This window comes from Antedon mediterranea, chromosome 6, assembly GCF_964355755.1.
Source record: "Antedon mediterranea chromosome 6, ecAntMedi1.1, whole genome shotgun sequence".
Lineage (NCBI taxonomy): Eukaryota > Metazoa > Echinodermata > Crinoidea > Comatulida > Antedonidae > Antedon > Antedon mediterranea.
The window spans coordinates 10600512-10628339 of NC_092675.1; the positions used below are offsets into that span (position 1 = coordinate 10600512).

A 27828-nucleotide genomic window follows, 5' to 3' on the forward strand; every position below is an offset into this window, starting at 1 on the left:
ATCGCGATGACATCATGACAAAAGAGGTGTTTTGTTTTTTTCAAATCACTAAATATAATGTAATCGAGCCGAACCGCTAATTTTTAAACGATCGTTTAAACCAGGTCGTTGAATATGCCGTGATTTTAATTGTCAAAAACATGACCGTCAGTCGATGGCTCGGAGTTTCGATAAATCTCGCGTCGCATGTGTTACGTGGTGGTGGAAAACACTCTCAGCAAGTTTGCTTCATTAATATGCATGAGACTCTGTGACGACCCGCTTTAACGTGACATCATTTTACTTTAGCTGCATGATGCGAAGAAGAAGTAGTCACTGCGATCGACCCGGCGCGCGTGTAAGAAAATAATACCGGCCTAGGCTAGGACAAGTTTATGCTTATATAAAAGCTGAAAAACATCGTCGCGTTGTAAAAATTTAGATGTAATAAAGTACACAGGCAAGTTGTTAGCTTGCTTTGATACCCTAGGTAAGTATCAGCTGCATGTTCCACATGTCGTAATTTGCGAGCTTTAGAGTGTTTGGTAAATGACATTATGAGATGTTTGTAAATCGTTTTAAACGACTTACAATGCGCTAGAACGCCAAAATTTTCCTGGATCCCGACCGGGGGCCCTTGGCGTCCCCCTGGCCCCCAGCCAATGTTTGCTCGCTTCAATCGCAAAGCTATGCCACCCCTATTTTAATATCCTGGATCCGCCCCTTGGTTTCACTAATAGTAGAGCAGTTAAGGCCATAAAAATAGCCAAGTTGTGCACTTTATTACCAAAGCATGAAACTTGCCACAAAGTTTCTTTGATGTATATAGATTCAAAATATCGGGGGGTGCCAATTGTCCAACGTCCGGTATGGCGGCCATCTTGATATTTGTAGTAATGAAACATTTTCACATAAAATGACTGGAAATACAATTTATAACCTTTGACATATATAATTATGTGAACATACTGTATGTGGTTTACATTGGTATAAATGCACCTAATTTGTTTTACCGAAATAAATGACACTTAATGCAAAAATGACCAGGAATTTATTATTCTGAATTTTTGACTTTTGATGTGATAGGATAGGCGTAAAGTATGACAGATCACTGAGAAACAGCAATCACTGAGCTCATGCCGACTTGTTTGCTAAACTGTGATGTGTCAATCGTTATATAAAAGTTTTGGTCCTCTCTCCTTCATCTTTTCTTTTTTTTTGTAATGTATTATAAGAGAACACCGTCTTTCAAAGTACTTACTACAGTAGACCTACTTTCATTAGTCAGAAACTCAGATAATTCTTGGTCATTTTCGTTGCATCTAAACAAATGTACTCAATTTTTATGGTAATGAGCCTTTGCTGTAAACCATCTGAATCCTTTTCCTCGATTTTCTCTAGTCATTGATTTTTTAGCAAAATCCGAACCAAATCAATTCGTAAAAGACATCTCAATATAATTATTCAAGTAATCCTCAAATTAGTGACATGGACCTACAATATACTGTTCTGTACAAGACCTTTTTAGGCATCCACCTGTGGACTTTCACTTTGAAGGTCTTGGTCTCCTAATCATACAAGAAACAATGTCTGATTTAATCAATCAAAGTAGTGGGTCCAGACCATCCACAGACAAAGAAGGGGGTATAAGACCATCCACAGACAAAGAAGGGGGTATAAGACCATCCACAGACAAAGAAGGGGGTGTAAGACCATCCACACACAAAGAAGGGGGTATAAGACCATCCACAGACAAAGAAAGGGGAAGGCCATCTACAGACAAAGAAGGGGGTGTAGGACCATCCACAGACAAAGAAGGGGGTGTAAGACCATCCACAGACAAAGAAGGGGGTGTAAGACCATCCACAGACAAAGAAGGGGGCGTAGGACCCTCCACAGACAAAGAAGGGGGTGTAAGACCATCCACTGACAAAGAAGGGGGTATAGGACCACTTACAGACAAAGAAGGGGGTATAAGACCATCCACAGACAAAGAAGGGGGTGTAAGACCATCCACAGACAAAGGGGGTGTAGGACCATCCACACACAAAGAAGGGGGTATAAGACCATCCACAGACAAAGAAAGGGGTGTAAGGCCATCTACAGACAAAGAAGGGGGCGTATGACCCTCCACAGACAAAGAAGGGGGTGTAAGACCATCCACTGACAAAGAAGGGGTATAGGACCACTTACAGACAAAGAAGGGGGTATAAGACCATCCACAGACAAAGAAGGGGGTGTAAGACCATCCACAGACAAAGAAAGGGGTGTAAGACCATCCACACACAAAGAAGGGGGTATAAGACCATCCACAGACAAAGAAAGGGGTGTAAGGCCATCTACAGACAAAGAAGGGGATGTAGGACCATCCACAGACAAAGAAGGGGGTGTAAGACCATCCACAGACAAAGAAGGGGTGTAAGACCATCCACAGACAAAGAAGGGGGAGTAGGACCCTCCACAGACAAAGAAGGGGGTGTAAGACCATTCACTGACAAAAAAGGGGGTATAGAACCACTTACAGACAAAGAAGGGGGTATAAGACCATCCACAGACAAAGAAGGTGGTGTAAGACCATCCACAGACAAAGAAGTGGGTGTAGGACCATTCACAGACAAAGAAGGGGATGTAGGACCGTCCACAGACAAAGAAGGGGGTATAAGACCATCCACAGACAAAGAAGGGGTATAAGACCATCGACAGAGAAAGAAGGGGGTGTAAGACCATCCACAGACAAAGAAGGGGTGTAAGACCATCCACACACAAAAGAAAAAGGTGTAAGACCATCCACACACACAAAAGGGGTGTAATACCATCCACACACAAAAAAAGAGGTGTAATACCATCCACAGACAAAGAAAAGGGTGTAATACCATCAACAGACAAAGAAAAGGGTGTAATACCATCAACAGACAAAGCAAAGGGTGTAATACCATCAACAGGCACAGAAGGGGGTATAATACCGTCCACAGACAAAGAAAGGGGTGTAAGACCATCCACAGACAAAGAAGGGGGTGTAGGACCATCCACAGACAAAGAAGGGGGTGTAAGACCATCCACAGACAAAGAAGGGGGTGTATGACCATCCACAGACAAAGAAGGGGGTGTAAGACCATCCACTGACAAAGAAAGGGTATAGGACCACTTACAGACAAAGAAGGGGGTATAAGACCATCCACAGACAAAGAAGGGGGTGTAGGACTATCCACAGACAAAGAAGGAAGTGTAGGACCATCCACAGACAAAGAAGGGGTGGAAGACCATCTACATGCAAAGAAAGGGGTGTAAGACCATCCACACACAAAGAAAGGGGTGTAATACCATCAACACGCACAGAAGGGGGTGTAAGACCATCCACAGACAAAGAAGGGGGGTATAAGACCATCCACAGACAAAGAATGGGGTATAAGACCATCCACAGACAAAGAATGGGGTATAAGACCATACAGACAAAGAAGGAGGAGTAGGACCATATTAACCGAGGAAGCATACAAAAAGAAGATACAATCAAAATACCACTTGGAAAACAATAAATTGTAGAATAACTGAGGCTTGATTGTTGAAATATAAAGGGTTCTTTGTAAGGTCATTAATAATATATTGATATAAACACGATCATCATACTTTTCATTTGTCATTCAAATACAGTCTATCTCGAAAAGAAGCTCATACTATCACCTTTTCGAGGTTTTACGGTATTCCATAACATGTATGTTATTTCCTCTGTCAAACTATTAAAACTTTTAGCGAATCAGAAGGTGCCAACATCATTGAACTAATGGTACCACCAAGCACAATGTTTACCAATTTTATGTACTATATACAATTTAAGTCCATTAATCATTTAATATAATTACGCCTATCAGGTCAAAGGAAGACCAACAAAAACCACATACAGTATATTCACCTAATTAAAAATCAATAAATAAATGTCAAAGGTCATAAATTGTATTTCCGGTCATTTTATGTGAAAATGTTTCATTACTACAAATATAAATGTATTTATTCTGAACAAAATGACACCAAAATCGATTGAAAATGACCAGTAGTTACAGAGATATACAAATACGAGGTCAAAGGTCAAACTGAAAGAAACGTCATTTCCGGTCATTTTTGGACGAAAATTTTCATTAGAGCAAATAGAAATATATAGTTTGTGAACAATTTGAGACCATAATTAAGTCTCTAATGTGTATAGTTGCCAAGATATGAACATTTTTTGTTTTTATGGTGGCCATTTTGAAATCAAGATGGCCGCCATACCGGACGTTGGACGCTTGGCACCCCACGATATTTTGAATCTAAATACATTAAAGAAACTTTGTGCCAAGTTTCATGCTTTGGTAATAAAATGCACAGCTCATGTCATTAACTGCTCTACTATAAACAACTTAACGATCCACCCCGCCGTCAAACCTGGTTACGGCCCTTTCACAGTACACATGCTAGACCCGAGTGACTCCAAACGCACTATTTAACGGTTGTTCAATAGTACTTTTTTTCGTGTGTGCAAACAAAAAATCTTTTTGCGTTTGGAAAATATTGTTTTATTCTATTATTCTTTTGAAACAGCGCCACCTATTTTGTAGTGTTATGGAAGGAGTAACGATAGACCAACATCAGCATGGTGAGAATAACCTATAAATGGAGAAAAAACCGATGTAGAATTTTCAATTATTACAACCGTTTGCTTTAAAGCAGACGGAATCTTAAATACGTAAACGTTAGTGGTCTTTCGGAACAACAAAATAATGATGTTTAAACTAATTTTTAACTAACCTACCTGGACGGATGAATCTCGGTGATTGCCACGACCACAATTAGTTACCAAATGTAGTCTGGGTTCCAGACGGAGTTTTGTCTTAATATTAGTAAAAAGATAAATATTTATCCAATTCCGGTCGCCTTACGGGGAGCAGTTGGAAAAGAAGTAAAAACTAAGCTATATGAACCTAATTATCTGATACCTCGTTTGCTTCACCTATAGTTTTAGTCAAAAGCCCAGATGAGACAATCAGATTTTGTGTCGATTTTCTAAAATTAAACCGGTTTACAGTTGTTTTGATGTTGAGCCGATACCAGATGTTCGGTAAATCTCTTGCGTTTCCTACTCACCTCTACCAATGACATGATGTTTTAAAACTAACTACAGGTATATTTAAAACAGCTACATTACCTCCATCTTTATTGGATATGTTGAGCGCAAAAAGAACATGCTTATAGGGGAATGTTTTTAATTTTAGAATAAAATGAACCAGGGGATCATCATAACGTAAACCGTTAACCTCAAGTTATCTCGCAGTTAACAAATTATAATGCGGTAATATTGACGGTGTACTGTATTTGGTGGAGCTAACAATTAATAATAGAGCCGCAATCCATCAATACATAAGTGAATTAATTCAAGACTTGTTGCTAATTGTTACATATTTATTAGGTGACAAAAAATAAAGACATGCAAGCATCTTGTTAGTTACCATTAGTTACGTAAACCAATTAAACTTTACATACATTGGTAATATAAAAAGGATAGTAATCGTTGCAGTCTAAATATCATAGAGGGCAGTATAGGAAAATAATATATCTTGAAAAAGGAATCTAATCTATGTTTATAAAAGGAAAGAAAATCAGTAATATTATGTGATTTGATTAACTAATCGCAATCATTACTTTTGACCGTGAGCATCTTTGTTGAAGTCGTTTAAAATCTTTTCTACAACAAACACTTATTTGAACCAATCAAATCTGTAAATGAAACATAATACAACACCAGTGTCAGTTTATTAATATGTTTATGCCCAGAAAACAAGCTGGGAAGTTAGATTATATAATTATTATATAAACCATATAATAGATAAATTACCATCCTTAAAAACACGACAGACGGAAGTGAAAATAAAATCTACTTACAGTAAAAGAATGCCTACTAAAAAAGTAATTAGAAAGCTACATAATCTAATGTGCTGTTTTTAACTAAATATAATGGGGAATGTTTTTCTGATCTCACCTGGGGCTTGGCAAACATGCGTAGTGACATGTACATCGATATAAAGCGAATCTGATGGGTATGCTGGGACACAAACGACCGCTTCATCTCTTGCGTAGCACTCCATTGTGAACTGTTGAGTTTGACTCTGTAGAAGGTCGCTTGTCAGCCCTTTGACGATTATTTTCTTTACAATTTCTTAAATAATGAATTTGAACTTCGTTAATGGTTTATTTTTATATAACCGATAATGTAGCTTTTTTTTTGGTTTGTCCATAGACCAACTATTGTTATTGCAAGGACTTTCACCAGGATAGGTAAGTGTGGGTAGGTAAAGTTAGTCTAGCGCATCCCAGATACGCTCAATCTACCCAAACGAGCTAGCTTTCTGTCATCCAAAGTAATTGATTTGTCAATTACACAGAAGTCTCTCAAAAGTCGCGGACATAAATTGTAAATTCATTATCTGGTCGGTCAAGTTTTCTAAAAATCTTCTTATGGTATATTTACGATTGGAATGAAACTCATTTCACAGGCAATAAAACAATGGTGAAACATAACTAATTTTTCTACCATATTTGGGCACATCACAAGTTTTGTTACATAAAGTTTGATAGAGTATAAACGATATTTACTTACGGGAGTTCAGAGTGCCATCTTCATTTACCCGAGAATGGATATCGCTGATACAGTTTTTTTCATCGTCTGATAAGGTATACTCAACAGGACAGGCACACGAGTATAATGGAATTGTGGAGTCTGATGTGCGACTAGTGGGTAAGCAAAGGTGGCTACACCCACCGTTTAAAACTCCGCAAACATTGCTAGTTCCTTTTCGGAAAAATTAACAAAATACGTATGGCTTTAGTTTAATTTTTAAAAATGTATGTTCGATTTAAAAAACAAAAATAATCAACGTAATAACTCACTTTCTAAACCATTGGCCAGAATAATTAGATACTTACGGTTTCGGAACATGCGATCAGCTTCAGCAACGATTATTCCCATAGGTGATTGGAAACCTGAATGAAGGACTTGAATGTTACCACCTGTATGCTTATCAACTGACAGAATGGCCTGCTTATCCCAGTCGGTCCAATAAAGTGTGTCCTTGGTGTGTTTAAAAAATATATATTATTACTAAAATATTATATTATCCTATGGCCGTATTCACCAATCACACTTAAGTGAGATATTTCCCTTAAATCCTAAGAATTTACCTTAAATCAAGACAAATTAAGGGTTTCACTTAAGTGATATTAACAAAGGTTTTAATGTTAAGTGAAATCCTTAACTTGGTATATTTTCCCCTAAACTTTTAAGAGACCTTAATAAGTTTCATTTAATTATCCAGTATCTTGATTGTGCTGACGATTCTGTATGCACGAGTGTTATATAGATAGCCCCAGTCTAGGCTAGATGGGCTGGGCTGCCCAGTAACCAGCCCGGGATTCATATTATGTTTGGTTTGTGAGTAGCATCTAGACCTATTTTTTCTTTATCCTCATCATACAAATTAGTCTAGGCCTATGTATAAATTTATTTGCTTTTGTTTTGACTGCCATTATTACATTTTCGTGCAATATGGAAAATAGCCCTAGTCTAGGTAGAGATGCTAGTCCCACTGTTGGTCTGCCCAGTAACCAGCCTAGGATTTAATGCCTCAATACAAGTTTAGGCCTACACAGAAGTTTGTTTTTTAAGTAGCATCTAGACCTATTTTTCTTGATTCTCAGCATACAAATTAATGTAGGCCTATATATTCATTTATTTGTTTTTTTGTTTTGACTGCTATTTTCTTTTTATAGATCACCATACACACTTTCTTCCTCCTCCCCGTCCCCAACCCCCTCAACCTTTTTTTGTTTGTAAATATGCAAATTAGTTTTTAGAGAGGAGTGTGATTGGACCATAGAGGAATTGAATCCTCTGTGATTGGACAATGGGACAACTCATGAATATGTATGATTATGTTTACCCTTGAATTAAGTTTTCCTTTGGTAAGTGTGAATCACTATTAGTTTTAGATATGAAGATACGAATTTTGTTGATGTGAATACAATGTATCACTTGAGTGAAAATACTGGCGGCGTATGCTTTTTCAAAGCCTTGGTACCGCCAGACCTCTCCACACTGTCGCCGGTACCAATGTTTGATAGTCTAAGTCAGAGATTGACCCATCACATGGCGGGGGAAATGACATACGCCGCCAATAGTTTTACTTTCAATACATTCACTCGCGCTATAAAATGCATATCATCAATGCATTTCATTCACATCACATTATGAAATTTATATCATTGATGCATTTCATTCATATTGCGTCATAAAATTCATATATAAAAATGTTGCATAAACGGTGTTTTATGGGAGCGCGTGGGATCGTAATAAAATTCGTAGATTTTAACCTTGTTCAACAGGATAAACATAAACATGTTATATCATATTTTGGTTTAAGAATAGAACTTACATCAAATACTGCTAGACCAAATGGATGAGGTAAGTATTCCTCGCTTTCCAGGACAACGCGAACGCCTTCACCTTCAAGTCCCGAGCATGAAATTCGTCCAAGTTTCGCATCGGCCCAAAAGATCTTGCGCATTTGGTAATCGATTGTCAGACCATTTGGCCAGTGTATGTCTTCGGTTATAATAGCACGACGATTAGTCCCATCCATACCACTCTTTGAAATACTTGCAAACAATCCCCAATCTGACCAGTACATATTTCTGAAATACGTCATCAAAATGAAAATTGTGGTAACCCATGAGAAGGATAATTGTTTATGTAATGTAAGAACATATTAAAATTTGCTAGACAATCTGGCATAGATATGTGAGATGCACTTAGTTGAATGTAATAATCTATGAAGAAAAAGAAAACATTCTACTGTATTTTTAAAATTGAAAAAAAATGACAAATTACATCATCATGGCATATTATTGAAAATGTGAATTTTTAAAATGGCACTTTATGACGTCACAGTTGAATGATCACGCTGACTTTATTATAGAAAAGATATTGTGAAAAAATATTTATTTTTTAACAAAATATGTACAGAAATTAACAAACAAGTCGAACAAAAAACTTCTAACACGAGTTTACTAACCCATCGGATGGATCCAAAACAATAGCTCTTGGTTCATCGAGGTCGCTAAACAAAATCTTACGTGAACTTCCGTCCATGTTGGCAACCTCAATAGTGTTGGATCCAGTATCAGTCCAGTAGATGTGGTGATGTACCCAATCTATTGCGATCCCATCTGGCGTCATCACGCCATTATTCAGAACAGTCACGCTTGATCGAGCTTTTTTCTGGAAGTCATCATCTGACGTCAGTGGCACGCTGGTATAAATATATATTTACTTGATTAATTATTAATATTGCATATAATTATCCCTAATCAATATCATTGAAATTTTCAAATTCGGAAGGGTTTTTTTTTTCGAGCTTGGCGATATTCTACCATATCAATACCTTATGATTTTTTCAGTAGCTACGTCAGTATAATATAGTAAATGCTGGTACAGATCAACCTCAACGGATATGGCTCCGTTTGTTCCCCCAACTAATGTTGTAAGACTTCTGGTGGCTGTGTCAAACTTCAGTATTGATCGTCTGTTGGCGACTATGAGCACCGGTTGCCTTGGACTATTGTGAATACACGTTCGGCTATCTGATGCTAGACTGTAGTTGCGTGGACAGAGGCATTTGTATGTTGCTTCCTGATTGATGCATGTATGCATACATGGGGTCGGCCATTCAGAGCACTCGTCAATATCTGTTGATATCAAGTTATTATTAAAATATTAGTAAAATAGAAATTACGATAATCATGTTGTTGATGCTGAAACTGAAACTATGGATTGATTAAATAGTTATTATAATTAACTTATTTTACAATTATACTGGAATAATTAACGAACAAGAACAAAAAAGCCGAACAAAAATTTAAAATGTTATCTTTTTTTTTTTAAAGAAGAACATGTTTATTTGGGCACCATTTCCTCTACGATATTAGTAAGGATAACCAATTCTTTCCTGTCAGTAAAATAAGTTGTCAGCGTAACGTCATGTCAAAACAATTTGCAGTCTTAATTTAACCAACGGAGGATATAGTTTGTAAAATATTAAATTTTACCTAGGCAAGTTTGTGTTGCTTCGTCCATCTTGTAACCAGGGAAACATGTACAGTGTTGTCTAGTGATGGATACTACTTCACACTGCTGTTGACATCCACCGTTGTTTAAGGTACACGGGTGTGGATCTGTAAAACAGAATGTAAAAACTGTAGAACCACACATTTTAGGACAATCGAGAATGTTGGATTCATTCATGTCGTTTGGAATTAAATAAATGCAATCTTCAGTGAATACAAATTTAACTTATAATGGACAAACACAAATTCATACCGTTAACAAAGTGTGCACCATTCATTAGAACAAATTTACAATTTGAGAAAATGTCCCACAATAAAAAAAATAAACAGCGTAAATGAAATGTTATCCAGTTACCCCATAGCCTAGCCGTATCATATTTTCTTAAATATTTAAAATATCATATAAACATTAATAATAATTAACAGTTAAAATTAACAATTCATATTTTTTTCAAATGCAAATACCGCAATGTTGTTCATCGGAACCGTCTGGACAATCATCAACACCATCGCAACGCCACCTCTTAGTAATACACGATCCACTAGAACATCGGAACTTGTGTTCTTCATCACATGCTGTGTTACGTAATACAGAACATCTACAAGTAAACATTATGTACAATACATGACGTAGTCGTTTTCCTCATTATCATCGGCAGTACATAATTGCACATGCGCCACCGATTTTGTCAAAATGAGCTAGGGCTGGTTATTTATAGTACAATGTTCTCAAAAACCATTTCGATCATTATACAGGGATTAAGATAGCTTCTACTCGGTTTCCACAATAAATTCAAACGTTTTATAATAATTTATTTCAAACACATCCAACATCAAGTGTCTGGCTAATTTCAGGTTGGATTGCTATATCATACTTATAATTAAACTCCTCGTCGCTTAGATAGTCATTTATCTCGTATACTGTAATATTTTGTGGTAATCAGTAGGCCTACGTCGAAGAAACGGAAAACACTCTCTGTATGGGAATGACCGGGTGGTTTGGAATTAATGTTCTGTCCCTGTTGTGTTTATAATTAACATTACAAACCCAAACTGTTCCAATGTGAGCAGCATAGGCTGTTAACAACAAACTACTGCACTATGTGGTTAAAGTACTTACGATTCTTCTTTTTCATCACTTCCATCGCTACAGTCAGGCTCACTGTCACAAACCCACATATGTGGTATGCAGGATCCACTAGATTCACATGTGAATTCTTTCTCTGTGCAAGCTTAAATATGAACAATATCTTATCGTAATATAATACTGTACAAGGTTGGAATATATTGCCTCTAAAGTTATCAATACGGCTAACCGGACATTGTGATGTCATATAAACTATAGGATTTTGGTCTCTTTTGTCAATCAATTATCTTTCGCATGATTTACAATTTTTAAAATTTTGATGACGTCATCATGTGCAAAAGCGTGAATAACTTGGGTCACTTATTTTCATCATTTCAATAAACATCAATACGTTATAGCTCCTCAGAACGAAAAGTGATATTCTTGATTAAACGTTTTCTGGAAGCTGTTGAATGGTAGATACAATACAAATTATGAGCATCGGATGTTGTGACGTCACCATATGGCCAGTTGAATTATAAAAGTAGTATTTTCACAAAGAGCGTGCATCATATTCTAAGTATCCAAATTTCTTCAACACGTTAATATGTTGTTGCTCAGATAATTTACTTCTAAAATTACTATCTACGTAGTGTTTCATTTTGATCATCATGTTGGAATAAAATGCGGGTCCCGTTATTTTCACCTATTCTGCACTGGGCCTAGTATGTATACTGTATATATAGCCTACACAAATTAGAGAGGGCACACTAACATTTTATTTTCTTCAGCTCACAATGGCATATAATCATTTTACTGTGCGCAATAAGCCTATTCTAACGTATGACGTGCACGTGGCGTTTGCGCGGCGGATAACCTAACGCGTCCATAGTGACGAGTTTAATTTAGTCTATTAGAGTATTAAGACGATGTGCAAAAGATAAATGATAATAATGATAATCAATATGATATTTTTCAGTTTAAAAGATACACAAAGTGAATTACAACATTACTATATTACAATGGATTTAAAAATCAAACTATTTTACTATATGAACTGTAAATTCAGATATGATTAGTACGGTAAATAAAGTGAAAATAAATAATAAATTAGTCATCATATTTTATATAAACATTTAGACAAATAATCAAAATTAAAATATTTATTTTATTAAAAAGGTGGCAAATTTATTATTCTTACAGCAGCCTTCTTCGTCTTTACCGTTGCTACAATCACGCACACGATTACATGTCAGCTGTTTAGGAATACATACACCAGTGGCACATTTAAACTGTTCTGATCCACAGGTAATACCTTGAGAATCTAAAATAAAATGTAAATTCAAATTCAAGAAACATATTTTTTTCATTTTTATCGTTTCAGGTTAATTGATACATTTTCAGTGTATCACCGGGCGATTTAAAATTTATTCTGTACCTGTCGATTTATATAATGTAAAAGTTTCTCTTCGGAAATCCCGTTTTCCGGGAATTAATATACTACACACACGGAATTTATTAAAGACCTTGATTCTATGTTGTTATGTGAGAATCCGACCACTATGTCATAGAATGTAGATAGAAAGAAAGAAAAATAGGAATGGAAAGGAAAGGAAAGAAATAAAGAATGGAAAGAATGGAAAGAAAGAATAAATGGAAATCAAGAAAAAGAAGGGAAGAAAGGAAAGAAGGAAAAGAATGAATGGAAATAAAGGAAAAGAAGGAAGGAAGGAAAGATAGGTAAGAAAGAAGGGAAAGAATGAATGGAAATAAAGGAAAAGAAGGAAGGAAGGAAAGATAGGTAAGAAAGAAGGGAAAGAATGAATAGAAATAAAGGAAAAGAAGGAAGGAAGGAAAGATAGGTAAGAAAGAAGGGAAAGAATGAATAGAAATAAAGGAAAAGAAGGAAGGAAGGAAAGATAGGTAAGAAAGAAGGGAAAGAATGAATAGAAATAAAGGAAAAGAAGGAAGGAAGGAAAGATAGGTAAGAAAGAAGGGAAAGAATGAATAGAAATAAAGGAAAAGAAGGAAGGAAGGAAAGATAGGTAAGAAAGAAGGGAAAGAATGAATGGAAATAAAGGAAAAGAAGGAAGGAAGGAAAGATAGGTAAGAAAGAAGGGAAAGAATGAATAGAAATAAAGGAAAAGAAGGAAGGAAGGAAAGATAGGTAAGAAAGAAGGGAAAGAATGAATAGAAATAAAGGAAAAGAAGGAAGGAAGGAAAGATAGGTAAGAAAGAAGGGAAAGAATGAATAGAAATAAAGGAAAAGAAGGAAGGAAGGAAAGATAGGTAAGAAAGAAGGGAAAGAATGAATAGAAATAAAGGAAATAAAGGAAGGAAATAATTAACATTATAAACCCAAACATGTTTTTTTCACTTGAATTATAAGTTTCCAGCTTTTTTTGATAATTTTTTTAAAATCAAACCATTTTCCCATTGAAATGACAATCTGCGCGCGATTTAGTTAAAAATGTACAAAATATTGTCAAAATCATGCCTATATTTAATCTATTATCGCTCTTCGGGATCAACCGTGAACCCAATTTTTTATTATGGTACAGTACTAATAATGGTGGTAGAACGAGTCTTCTCGGATGAGGACTATAAACCGTATAGTGTACACATCTGGCTCATGGCGTATCAATTTGATCTCTGGTGCGCGTGCGTACAACTGAAGACTAGTGCTGTTCCGCCGTACCACGCCGAGAATGTTAAAGAGTCGCTATCCAATCGAGTTTGAACAATACCATGAAAGCCCCACTGGTCTAATGGTTAGGACATCTGCATATCAAGCAGGCGGTCCGAGTTCGAGTTCGGTCTCATTCTCACAGATTTCCTCATCTTTATCGTTTCAAATTAATTAATTAAATTTCAGTATATCACCGGGCGGTTTCAAATTTTTTTTTTTTTTTTTCAGTATAAATATGCAAAATAAAAACAAAACCGACACAGCGGTGACATGAGGCAAAACAAAATAAATTAAATTCTCAAAAGGCAAAAGCAAAAAGCAAACATAAAATGTAAAAGGTATATCTTCTTAGTTCTCCATTTACCCAAGACAATAAATTTCGTCTTGGTTTATCAAAATAAAATCTTATAAAATCAGAAGTTTAACAAGTTTCCAGTCCTCATTAAATAACTCTATATTGTCGTTTATCAAATGTAAGTACTCTTCTATTTTTATAATACGACTTAAAAAATTAACCAGTCCTGAATTTGATGGTTTAATATCAGAACATCTTGATATGTAAATAAAATATTTTACCAAAATGACAAGATTATTTACAGCATAACATTTTACAAAAAGTACAAAGATCACAATTCTTTATCTTAATTTTTTTTAGAAAGGTGTTTGTTGTTAAAATTCTATTGACAATTCTATATTGAAACCACTGATACTTTATATTTCTTGCCGAGATGAAAGGAAAAGAGCAAATTCGTTTCCATTCATCCTTTTCAAATTCTTTCCTTATTTCTTTTGACCACTTTTCTCTCACCATCGAAACTTCCAATTTATCGGAGGTACATATTTTATAAAAACCCTTAATACCATATTTACATTTATAGAATAGAAAATTATAATTTACGTTTACTGGGTTTTCAATGTTGCACTTAAAAGGCAACAGTCTGTTCCACTGTGTCTTAATAGCATCGATAATACCTTGGTAGTCTAAGTAATTACACTTTATGTTGTATTTGAACTTAAAATCTTCATAGCTCAAAAAATCTCCATCTGTTTTAACAAGATCATTAACAAAACGAATTCCCTTTTTAAACCATCTATCATAGTAGGGCCTACACTGTTTTTTTGTCTCTCTTTATGTCACTATTTCTCCATAAAGATGAACTTAAAACTCCATTTAAATCTAAATTTGCATTCCTAATTTTTGTCAATTCAGCTTAACTTTTTTGAAATTTCCAACAGTGGAGAGGATCCATAATCGAAAATTGAGCAGGATGTTGAACATTGAATTTATATTGTCATCCTGTCTTACTCTCCTCATCCATGCTACTTTTACAGATTTATTTTACATAACTAAAAATATCTACCATTTTTGTTCCACCCTCTGAGTATCCTTGCATCATTGCATTTCTTTTAACCCTATCTAGCTTATTACCCCAAATAAATTTTTTAAAGGAATTATGTATTTTCTGAAGTGTTATCAGGTCTGGGTTTGGTAAATGCATTAAACAGATAGTTAAGTTTTGATAGCATCAAATATTTACATACAACAATTCTACCTAAAGCTGTCAGCCTTCTTTTCGACCACACCTCTACAAGCTTGTTAATTTTGTCTACTGCAGGTCCATAATTTAGGTCTAGCATTTCATTAAGGTCAAGTGAGAAATGTATTCCGAGTAGATTAAAATACTTTTTTTCCCATTTGAGATCAAACTCTGGGCATAATTTTATGTTACTGTATTTTCTTGCCCCAATCCATATGGCTACTGATGTTTTAACATTTATCTGCAGTCCTGACATTTTTGAAAATTTTTCAAGAGTAGAGAGTGTGTTCTGAAAAGACTCTTTTGAACCTTACAAAATAAATGTCGTCGCTTACCGTACGACTTACACTTCCCGTACCACTTAAGCTTCCCGTACGACTTACACTTCCCGTACCACTTACACCGCTTTCCTAAAGTATTTTCAACCGCTCGGAAACATACGTAAAGGGAGTTCGTGACACTGCCCATGTTGCAAAACGTCTTCCTTTTTGGGCCGAAAAGGCCCACTCTGTCGTGGAAGTTAGTTACAAAAGATGTTTAAATTAAATAATGTATTCATTATTAGGATGGTATTTATTTGAATAAACGTCTCCCCAATAAAACATAACTTTGAATAATATTCGCCCCCACCCCCCAACCCAACTATCTAATAAACGCCCATCCACATTTATACACACAATATTGTATTATATTTATAATAACACAATTATACTATTTGTAGTAGCACTGTTATCTACAACTTACCAAGCATTTGTTATTATTTTTTACTATTTTTCATATCTATTGGAGGATTTTATTTGATTATAATGTTATCATATTATTATAACTAAAAAATTAAACATATCCCTCGAATAAGCACCTCCCTTAAATGAACTCCGCCTTCCCACCTCCGCCCTATAAGGGCCCTACTACACAATAAACACTATACTTTAAAATGTTATTAATCATCTAAGACACTGTGAAACAGAGTAGGTTTAGTTTTACGAATGTCAAGCATTTTCAATAATGGTAACGTACAAGGAGAACGTCCTTCTAAAACCTTTTTACCCGAGTCATTATCATTCCAAAAACCATCGTCTACACCCTCTAGTAAAATAAAATACAGTAGTAGTAGTAGTAAAATAAAGTAGATAAGTTGTAGATATAAATTTATGCAAAATTGTTAACTCTCGGATGTTATGACGTCATCGTATGGCCATCCGAATATAAAATATTTTTGTCACATTTAATAGAGCGCAATCTTGCTTATCCGTAACTTATCTCCCAGATATTAATATTTTTTTGCTTAATAAATTATCTTTTGTAAGAGTTTTTAATTTGGATGACATTTTGTGTATCGGATGTTGTGACGTCATCAATGGCCAATTTAATTTAAAAAGTCGTATTTTCATCTTTTGCGTCATAGTTCATCACATTTAAAAGAGCGCGCATCTATAGTTTGCGTGTCCAAATTTCTTCAACGCGTTAATATGTTGTTGCTCAGATAATTTCCTTCCAAAATTGCTATCTTGTTTCATTTTGTTGATGTCATCATGTTAAAAATTGGAATAAAAGACGGGTCCCGTAATTATAATGCCAGACTGTGCAATACAGTAGTGTAAACTGTTTAGACACAAAATAGAGAGTACACTAAAATCTTATTTTCTTCAGTTCATAATGGCATAATCTATTTCTGTGCGCAATACTCTAACGTATGATGTGCATGTGGTGTTTGTCGTGCGGATAACTAACTCGTCAAAGTGACGAGTTCAAATACAGTTTGCCTAACACATTTACAAACAACAACTTTAATTGTAAATTCGTTCATTTTGTAGACCTACTATAAAGTATTTCTACTGAAATTGTTTTTTATGAATTCTAAATTATTGGGTTAAAACAATGGTTTCTTTTAATAATGAAAATCACCCTTACTGCATTGTGCCTCATCTGACCCGTCGATACAATCTCGTTTGGTGTTGCATTTAACAGATATTGGTAGACAAAGACCGTCAACGACACACTTAAACTGATCTGGATGGCATGAAGACATCGGTGTTGCGTTGGCTTCTTGTTCATTACCTCGTAAAACAAATGCATGATTATATTAATGGTGCTATCCTATTTTATTAACAATGTTTGCAAACACGTTGCTATGCTTGTTTATTATTTATATTATTCAATGAAACATTCATATCATCACCTACTTTTTGTGACACCAAAATAGACAATTATAGATCAGGAATTTTAACTTGAATCGTAGAAATGTACATTAAAAAAAATGAAATTAACATTTTTCATGTTCATGGTTCAGTTCTTAGAATTTAAGCAAAATATTAATTTCCATACAGTGTTTTACTACTACACTTAGTAATGAAGTTTTAATGAGCGATTTAAATTGGTATTGTAGTAAATTATATTTGAGTTATTATGTAGTGTTGCACACCAAGAATAACACATTAAGTCCTCCTCCTCGGTGCGTCCTTTTGGTGGTGAATTGTGAATTATTATGGTAGTGTTGCACACCAAGAATAACACATTAAGTCCTCCTCCTCGGTGCGTCCTTTTGGTGGTGAATTGTGAGTTATTATGTAGTGTTGCACACCAAGAATAACACATTAAGTCTTCCTCCTCGGTGCGTCCTTTTGGTGGTGAATTGTGAATTATTATGTAGTGTTGCACACCAAGAATAACACATTAAGTCCTCCTCCTCGGTGCGTCCTTTTGGTGGTGAATTGTGAGTTATTATGTAGTGTTGCACACCAAGAATAACACATTAAGTCCTCCTCCTCAGTGCGTCCTTTTGGTGGTGAATTGTGAGTTATTAGTGTTGCACACCAAGAATAACACATTAAGTCCTCCTCGGTGCGTCCTTTTGGTGGTGAATTGGTGGGACTGTTGGAGACGATCCCATACTCTTTTCAAATAGTTAACTGCATTCTTTAACGTGCACGTGAGCCACGTTGCACACGAGACCAACGGCTTAACGTCTTTTAAACGTACTATTAAAAGGAACAGTAGTTCAATTGTTTCTAGTAATACTTACAATTATGTTCATCACCACCACCATAACAATCAATCTCTCCGTCACAAAACCATTCAGCAGGAATGCATCGGAATTTGTTGCTTTCCTGAGCACGGCAATGCTTGTGACCATTCGGGCATTCTAGGTTACCTATAATTAATATGAATAGGTTAATATGTGTGCAGAAAATATGGCCATATATATGTTTTTATATAATAATATTGGATACGGGGTTTTCAGACGGAGCGAAAAACTTGTGTAACTCAAATTATTTCTACTCACGACACATATCATCAAGTTCATCAGAACCATCGTGGCAGTCATTGTCTCCATCGCAGAACCATCTTAAAGGAATACATTGTGAGCTATTGCGGCACATGCGATGGTGCGCATCACAAGTCACCGTCGCTATTAAATTAAAAAAAATATGTTTTATAAATTACCTAACCGCATTGCTGTAGAAAACAAGGTCATTTACATGGCTGCAGTCGCGTGCGCAAATTTGATTATACAACACGCTATTACACGCATATTCAACACCCCTACAAAAAGTGTGTTGTATTAGGGCGCGTTTATACAACACGCTATTACACGCATATTCAACACGCCTACGAGAAGTGTGTTGTATAACATCGAAGAGATTCCGTGTAATGAGATTTTAATTGAAAAAAATGCTACTTGGCTGAATCCTAACATTTTGTGGATTCCCGGTTGCTGTTGGCGTGTTGGAAGTGTCCTCAGTGTATTGTTTTGACCTCTCGTTAAATAAAAGTATGTGCTGTGAAAATGTTGACCAAATCTAGTAGATAATTGTGCTTTTTTTTGCATATTTTAACCGATTTAGCACATTAACATTTCTAATTTCAAAAGCAGATTTAAAAAATCAATAATTGAATAAACTCAATTTTAAACGAAATCATCCTTTATTAAAATCCTTAATATAAACTCATATTAATTCATAATGCATGCAAGTATATGTACAACTTAGGATTATGAACTACGGTATAACACGGTATTACGATTTCATGTATAACTGCAAGGTTTTTGTGGGGTTGACCTCGGCCCGTGCAACACGCTAAAAATTAAACAACTTTTGGGTGTTGTATAAACACAGCCTTTTGTTTACCGAATAAAAACACAAACGGACACAGTTATCGCTGTAGCATGCAGTGTGTCGGATCATAATCAAGGTACATTTGAGCACTACGCGCGCAAAGCAAACATCTATGAAGTGTAGATGATGGTTTGAGAAGGACCTGTTCCAAGCGTTGCTGAAAATAGAGGCGTGTTCACACCAGCCAGGTAAAAAGGTTTTAGAAGGACGTTTTTAAGATGGTTAGGGGGATTTTTTTTATTGGGAATGTGTTGGGCGTTTATTCAAATAATATCATCCTAATTAGTAGATTACATTATGTAGTTTAAACTTCCTTTGAAACTAACTAAGAAGGAAGACGGTTTGCAACATGGGCAGAAGTATCCCAGTGTCCTAAGCCCACAGTTATTCCTGCCAGCATATTCAACAACTCGGGATATGATTCGATTTCAAACAAAAGGTCTTATCATCAGATGTAATTTTATATATTATTCCCCACAATATACTCCAATGCTTTATGAATATATTTAATTTGATCTTTATTAATTTGCAGTATAATTTTTATTTTGATATCCACTGTACCTTCACACGCGCAGTCCGAAAATAAACAAAATATAAATGGCTATTGCACTAACAAGGAAGTTGCAAGGTGCACCCGTGAACTCACAGTGAACCCGGAAATTACTTCTACCGCGTACGGGTAAAAATCTACCTTTATAATATCTTCCTAAGATAGAAATATGGAACAATATCGTAATAGTGAGAACTAATGTTATCAAATCTAGGCCTACCATTCGCGGTACATCTAAGGTAGATGAGGTATGTAATCAAGGCGGAGATTTGTCCCGACTCTATAGCTCACTATGTCAGTCGGTCGTTAAACACTAGCTCCAATTTGCGCACGCGACTGCATCCATGTATATATGACCTCATTATTAACATTGATTTGACATAAATAATATTAAAACATACGGCATTTTTCATCGGAGTTGTCTTTGCAATCATTCTGCCCATCACATTGCCATACAAGTGGTATACATCTCTTATTAGCACATTGGAATTCGTTTTCACGACACTTGAATTCATCTAAAAATAGACAGACGTTTAAAGTCATTAAATTAATAATCGATTTTATTTGCTGTGCAGCACTATAAAAGCATTTTCGAAAATTGGTGTTTACATTCAATGTATAGAGATACCGAGATATAAAATACTATTCTCCTTCATTGCAATTGATAAAATGCTAAAATAATATAGATTGAAACGATGCATTTGCCAATGTTTTAAAGTACAATATATTGAAGTCAGACCTGATTTTATAATTATGATGATGTGTACTATTCTGTGCTTATCTACCGTACTGTAAATAGGCAAAGAATAGTCAGAATGTATTGGTAATATATTGATACTTAAACTGTTTTTTTATTTGTATTATTATTTGTATATAACACCTAAATAAATTCTTCTAATTGTATTAGTATGGCATGAAGTTATTGAGATTGGGAAACTTAGGCCTATCATACATAAGAACGATTTCCATATCCTTGCGATTAAAAAAAAATCAAGCATTGTTATAAACATAATCTTACAGTTACCACAGTCCTGTTCATCAGATCCATCGCTGCAGTCCGACTTGCCGTTGCAGACCGTTTCTTGAGAAACACATTTTCCACTTCTGAGGCATCGGAATTCTTTAAAACATTCTGGCTCTGAATATAAATTATAAAATTCATATTTAAAAAATATCAATATTATACTTATATAACATTAACTAAAATTTAATTCGTCAATTTGACGAATTATGGGTGAAATTTATGATAAAAGATCATTTTACCGAGACATATTAAGTTTAAAAAAAACACGCCAAAAACGTAAAAACCTGAAGCACATACTTTATAGTGTATAGTGTATGTTATGTGTCATTTAGACTTATGCAGTATATACAGTATACTGTATATCGTATATACAGTATACTGTTACTATATAGTAGCACAGGTGAAATTACGGAATGAAACACTAAGTTTGAAAGATAATTGTCAGAGCAAAAACATATTACAATTTGGAAGAAAATTAGATACAATATTTGGTAATCCCATTTTAGTACGTGGATTTACCTACCAACTGATTCTACGACGCCGCTATAGTTTTCTGTAGTTTGCAAAAGAGTGTGTAACTTGACTGAAAAACTGTGAACTTTGTACCGGCGGTGGGAACTTATATACAATGAACATTCAATAGAAAAACATGTCCATCTCAAATGATATTACACTCATAGCGATGTTATTCAGACTCTAGCAAGACGTTAGCATTGAACGCAAATGTTATCCTTTTAGTAGCGTGTGTTTACCGGTGGAAGAAGTATCCTACGATCGTTTTGCCAATTGCGAGTGCGCTATTATTAGAGTGTCATAACCGGCCAACTAGAGGTGCCATTTATCATGATTTTTACGTGCAAGAGTACCATTTCCGGCCATCTATAGGGTTGTCATTTAACAAATTTTGCTTTCTTTGGGTCGGGAGAATTCCAAAATTAGGATCATGCAGTCGATCGCGGTCAAAAAAGGTTGCGGAACGCTGACCTAAAGCATACGGTATAGTGCTATGTGTGTATAATGGATACAGTTGTCAGTGTCACGCCAAATTGACTCATTGCAAACTGTTCGGACCAATCGAGGGATGTCGCCATGTTGCCATTATGTTATGTTGAGAGAATCAAACTTACTAACACAATTAGAGGCTGAGGCCGTACGGCGAAATGGAGATCCCCTCTGTATTTATGGAGACCGACTATACATAACTCCTTCGTGTCCATTTACAGGCTTTTTTTAAAGAGAACTTGACCCAAGCTCATGTTGATTACAACAGATCTATGAGCCAGTTTAAAGTGTTTATTGAATTTCTGTTTCGAGATATTGTAGAAAATTGGAGACTTTTAAGAAAACTCACAAATTTGATACGCCCAACTTTACTTACCTGATCGAAAGTAGACTGGAACAGAATATGTTTCGCTTGTTTCCTTCATATAGCAATTGTAGTCTCCTGAATCCTCTGGCTGAGCCTGACGTATGACCAATAAAAACTCCCAATTATCCCCATTTTGCTGAACAGGTGAGATATAATATTTAGGACTGGTAGACAATGGTTTGCCATGGTTTTTCGTCCAGTAGAGATGAGGGGCCACTGGACTGGTTTGTTGAACTGTACATGTTAAATGATGGTCTTGGTTTGTACCCGCGTTCAGTTGTGTTGGCTTCACCGTCACAGTAGAGTCTAAAATAAGAAATAAGTTATTTCAACGTAAACGTAAAGGGAGACCACCATGGAGGAACACTGTAAACTACCGGCGACAATGCTGATGAAAACGTCATTTTTGTTAAATTATTAAAGACTTTTAGTTCTAGTAATTCTAATTTACCGTTATATTTACTACGGAATTAGGAGAAAACTAACTTATTCATTAAAACAATCAATTATTTAACAACAGTTTTTTTTTTATATTCCTATAGGCCTAATGAGCCTATTTATCTTTGTGAAAGAAATATAACTTTATCATTTTACGATTTGACATAATACTTTGGTTTAAGAAACACTAATGTTTATAAAAAGGAAAGAGGAGAAGGTATAGTATACTAGAGTGAATCCCACGAAAGAAAAAGACAATTCTATTCCATCTATCATTCACGTTAGGCCTGTTACAACCGTTAATGTAGAAAACGCCAGCTAATGTCGAAACAACCGTTAATGTAGAACAACCAACCGCTTATGTAGTAAAACCTCCAGCTTATGTAGAAACACCAACAGCTTATGTAGTAAATAAAAATCAACACCAGCTAATGTAGAAACAGTCAACAGCTTATGTAGTAACGAAAATTGCCTCCCAGCTTATGTAGTTACTATCGCCAGCTAATGTAGAAAATGTTATATATTTTACAAAAATGTCTCATTCATGTGCAAATGCATCGATCTTTACTTAGCTATCAGTCTTTCCACCTCTCGTAAGCAACCAACTTTCTAAAACGACCACACATCGTAAGCAACCATCTCTGTTAAGGGACCGCTTCTCATAATCGACCACGTCTCGTAAGGGATCACCTCCTCTCATAAGGGACCACTTCTCATAATCGACCACCTCTCGTAAACGACCACCTTTCTTAAGGACCACACCTCTCATAAGTGACCACCTCTTTTATGGGACCATGACCTCTTTCTCTCTATTAAAGGACCGCTTCTCATAATCGTCAGTGACGACTCTTTTAAAGGACCACCTCTCTTAACGACCCCACCTCTCGTAAGTGACGACCTATTTTAAAGGACCACCACCTCTATTAAGGGACTGCTTCTCATAATCGACCATCTCCCATCACAATGACCTCTCGAAAGTGACCACCTCTATTCAACGACCACTGTCTCTGTTAAGGGACCGCTTCTCATCATTGAAGATTTAATAGAGATAAAGAGGTCGTGGTCCCTTAAATGAAGTGGTCACTTACGAGAGGTGTGGTCGTTAAAAGAGGTGGTCGCTTACGAGAGGTGGTCGATTATGAAAAGCGGTTCCTTATGAGAGGCGGTGATCACTTACGAGAGGTGGTCGATTATAAGAAGCGGTCCCTTAATAGAAACGGTGGACGTTCAATAGAGGTGGTCACTTACCAGAGGTCGTTGTGACGGGAGATAGTCGATTATGAGAAGCGGTCCGTTAATAGGGAGAGAGGTCGTGGTCCCTTAAAAGAGGTGGTCATTTACGAGAGGTGTGGTCGCTTACGAAAGGTGGTCGATTATGAGAAGCGGTCCCTTATGAGAGGAGGTGATCCCTTACGAGACGTGGTCGATTATGAGAAGCGGTCCCTTAACAGAGATGGTAGCTTATTACGATGTGTGGTCATTTTAGAAAGTTGGTTGCTTACGAGAGGTGGAAAGACTGATAGCTAAGTAAAGATCGATGCATTTGCACATGAATTAGACATTTTTGTAAAATATATAACATTTTCTACATTAGCTGGCGATAGTAACTACATAAGCTGGGAGGCAATTTTCGTTACTACATAAGCTGTTGACTGTTTCTACATTAGCTGGTGTTGATTTTTATTTACTACATAAGCTGTTGGTGTTTCTACATAAGCTGGAGGTTTTACTACATAAGCGGTGGATTGTTCTACATTAACGGTTGTTTCGACATTAGCTGGCGTTTTCTACATTAGCGGTTGTAACAAGGCCCCTATTCTAAACAAATTGTTCATTGCCCTCATTATTATTATATAATAATATAATCATTAAATATTCATGTAAAATCTTTGATCCGTGTTACGAAATTTATTCTAATAGACTTGAAAGACAAAAAATTGCTTTGAAAATAATTTGTTAAATCATAGAACACAACTTATATCTTTCTTCCTTTAGAAGTCAATGTATTATTACTATCTTTAAGAACGTCACTCATACTATCCTTTTTTTTATTCACCTTTCATATATTTTATATGTTCAATAAACGTCGATCCGTTTAATCATCTCTTTTATCCATACACAGGTGGTTTAAATCATCATACTATCCCTCTGTTATCTCTCACAAAATATTATATATTTTAAATACAACATTTTCCAATTAATACATAAACAACTTTATTTTTTAGGGTTTTTTCTGTTGTAATATTAATTAGTTAAGGGGGAGTTAAGTAGATTCGTTAGTAGTTATTATTTAATCAAGTAAACTGTACAACAAAAAAAGTAAAACTATCTATCAATGTCTGTATAAGGGAACCCTGAAACTGTGCAGCGCAATCAGTAGAGTATAATCTTGAACATCAATCAATCCAATATAAACTATGTCAACATACACGCTCTTAAATTTAAATAAACTGCCAAAAAACACATTTTTGTTTACGTTTGAGATAACAACTGGATGGTTGTGTCAGTGAAATTGGGCTGAGTGAACAACAGGGCACCATAGGTTGAAAACTTATTTATATAATAAGTAAGTGATATATAAGTATGCTTGATACTCAAGTCATCATTTGAACCGATTATTGCCCCCTGGTGATTGTGTATTTGTCTACCACACATGGAGATATTTTTGTATGAATAGATAAAATAATAATGTCAATCATCTATGCAACGTTCTTTAGTTCATTGTGATTGTAACCAGACTTAGAAAAAACGGCCTACAATATATTATATATTCTTTTTTCACGCTGCTGCTCTAGCCCGCTACGACCCATTAGGACTACTCAATCAGAAGCTAAATCAAGCAGCAGTTATAGTTCTAAGGACGACAGTTTTGCGAAAATGGAAACTCCACTATAATTTATTGATTCCAGCTGCTACAGTAGACCCAAAAAATGTCTGGGAAAAGAGTCTATTAGGACATGTCATGCTAAAATTACAAATCCCAAAGCATTTCTGGTATATTCACTGTCAGATATTAATTGAATTATTATCGAAACAGTCCATTACAGTTTGTGTTTGTAATAGGATACTTCACACTTGAAATATCTAGGGTGATGAAGTGACCCCAGACCTTAGCAATAAAATTAACTAAAGTGACAGAATTGAGTATTCACTTCTGTAACAAAAAAATAATATTTATTCACATATAAAAAGAGAAAATACACCCAGAAACCATTGTCTGACAGACAATTTAAGAATTTGTTGCTTTAAATTACATTTTTTCAGGTAAAATAACTATTATGTGACAATAAAATGACACATTCAAAAACATTTGAAATAAAAAATATTTTTCAATAAGCGAGCAGCGTTTTTTGTAAGAAATATTTCTTGTTTATATTTCAATCGACATGGATAAAAAAGTCTTTACTTTCACGTTGTATGTATCACCTTCTTTTTGTTTTCACTTTAGGTAAATTCGTAAACGCACATTTTGTTACAGAAAATAATGAATTTAAAGTCTCTTTGAAAGATAGAAACATTTTGAATACAGTACATCTTTAAACATTCATTGTTTGTCTATTAATAAAAATGTACCATTTGTTTTTAGGAAAGAACGTGGTCGGATTCAATGAAAACATGATTTAATAATTATGTTACGAACTGTTGACATTATGTAGCACACATCGATCAAAAAGAGCTCAAAGCCAGGGAAGAGATAATATGTTCATCATCAGTACGATGTACCCAATAGACCGTACCCCTGGTAAAATTATAATTATCCAATTTCTCACTAAAGGAATATATTGAAGATCATCAATATATGCTACCGAAGCATGCTGTTTGCTATTTATTAAAATCAAATAAAGCACACAAAAACAACAAAATGAAAATTAAATCAAATGTTGTAATCGTTTCCTTGCTTTATTTGTTCTATAGCAATTATATCATGTGCCATTGTTACATTAATATCAGAAACTATTTTATTCCATTTCAATCAGGATTCAAATGTTTAAAACGATTGAATGCTTTAATTGCTTTATTGTGCTTTAGTGTAACATAAAATCAGTCTTTCTGCCACTTCTGATTTCAATCGTTTTTATGATGATTTAAAAATAAAAGGTAGATGAGTAAGAAAGGCGATTGAGTCGATGTTCAAGTGAGTTACCTTTAGTTTAGGAAACACTCGTTATCACTTACATATCACTGCAAGGCGATTATTAAAGTATTTTGTTATTTCTATAAAAATGTGTGAATCAATTATAAAGTAATTAGTACTTACGCTTAGAAGGAGCTCCAAATACAAGTACAGGTGCAATTAGGTAGATATAAAGCAACATTTTATTACCGCAAAATCAAATAATCATATAGCAATAAACACAGCTACCTGCTCAAAAGAATATTCTGCCAGGTTTGAAGAAGTTTAATTTTTCAATTGGATATAAGATATTTGAGAACACAGGGTGTGTGTAGCATTTAAAGTAATTGCAACTTGTCACCCTTGCTGTTTATTGATATTTTACAAACTCCCTCTGTTAGACAAAATAACCAAGAGTTTTAAAAGTCGATATCCACAGGTTAGGACGTATGTCAAGTAGCGAATTGAAAGAAAAAAGTAATGTATTGGTTATCAGAAACTGTTGCGTTTTAGATGGCTTTTGTGATTGTCAGGATCTTTTTTTTCCTCTTTATCTATTATTTTTCTTTCTTTCTACGATTTTTGTTGCAGATGTATCTCTAATTCTTGTGAACAAATTGTACAACTTTGTCATAAATTAATGACACACGTGCAAGGCAAACTTTTATAATCGTTTGCTCTAAAATGGGTAATTAAAATATACCTATTTAATCTATTATAGCTCCTCATGATGGCTAGTGACCCCATTTAAAAATAACATATTTATAGAAGCTGATTTGCTGGTTTTAGATATGAATTGA

The 27828-nt window shown here is 35.2% G+C and overlaps 1 protein-coding gene across 2 annotated transcripts; it reads right to left on the reverse strand.

Annotated features, from left to right (window-relative positions):
* Positions 1-5373: 5373 nt before the first annotated feature.
* LOC140051635 (uncharacterized) lies at positions 5374-27298 on the reverse strand. 2 transcript variants are annotated; one of them, XM_072096909.1, is made up of 18 exons: positions 27173-27298; positions 22486-22782; positions 21108-21221; positions 20485-20598; positions 18702-18827; positions 18441-18569; positions 17330-17476; positions 12393-12515; positions 11246-11357; positions 10591-10724; positions 10108-10233; positions 9444-9747; positions 9075-9311; positions 8436-8694; positions 6931-7075; positions 6605-6796; positions 5987-6163; positions 5374-5724 (listed from the first exon to the last, which is right to left on the reverse strand). In XM_072096909.1, the coding sequence occupies exons 1-18, from the start codon at positions 27228-27230 to the stop codon at positions 5693-5695; spliced, it is 2826 nt and encodes a 941-aa protein (XP_071953010.1). In that variant the 5' UTR covers positions 27231-27298; the 3' UTR covers positions 5374-5692. The 2 variants fall into 2 exon arrangements, with proteins under 2 accessions (XP_071953010.1, XP_071953009.1); XM_072096908.1 differs by having other exon boundaries at positions 21102-21221.
* Positions 27299-27828: the final 530 nt, after the last annotated feature.

What these genes read in the sequence shown, in the direction of transcription:
- LOC140051635 (XM_072096908.1), bottom strand. Translation starts at nt 27,230, where the DNA reads ATGTTGCTTTATATCTACCTAATTGCACCTGTACTTGTATTTGGAGCT. An exon ending in TGAACTTGATGATATGTGTC is followed by an intron (nt 18,570 to 18,701) that starts GTGAGTAGAAAT and finishes TATTAATTATAG; the next exon opens with GTAACCTAGAATGCCCGAAT. An exon ending in TGATCGCATGTTCCGAAACC is followed by an intron (nt 6,797 to 6,930) that starts GTAAGTATCTAA and finishes TTTTCCGAAAAG; the next exon opens with GAACTAGCAATGTTTGCGGA.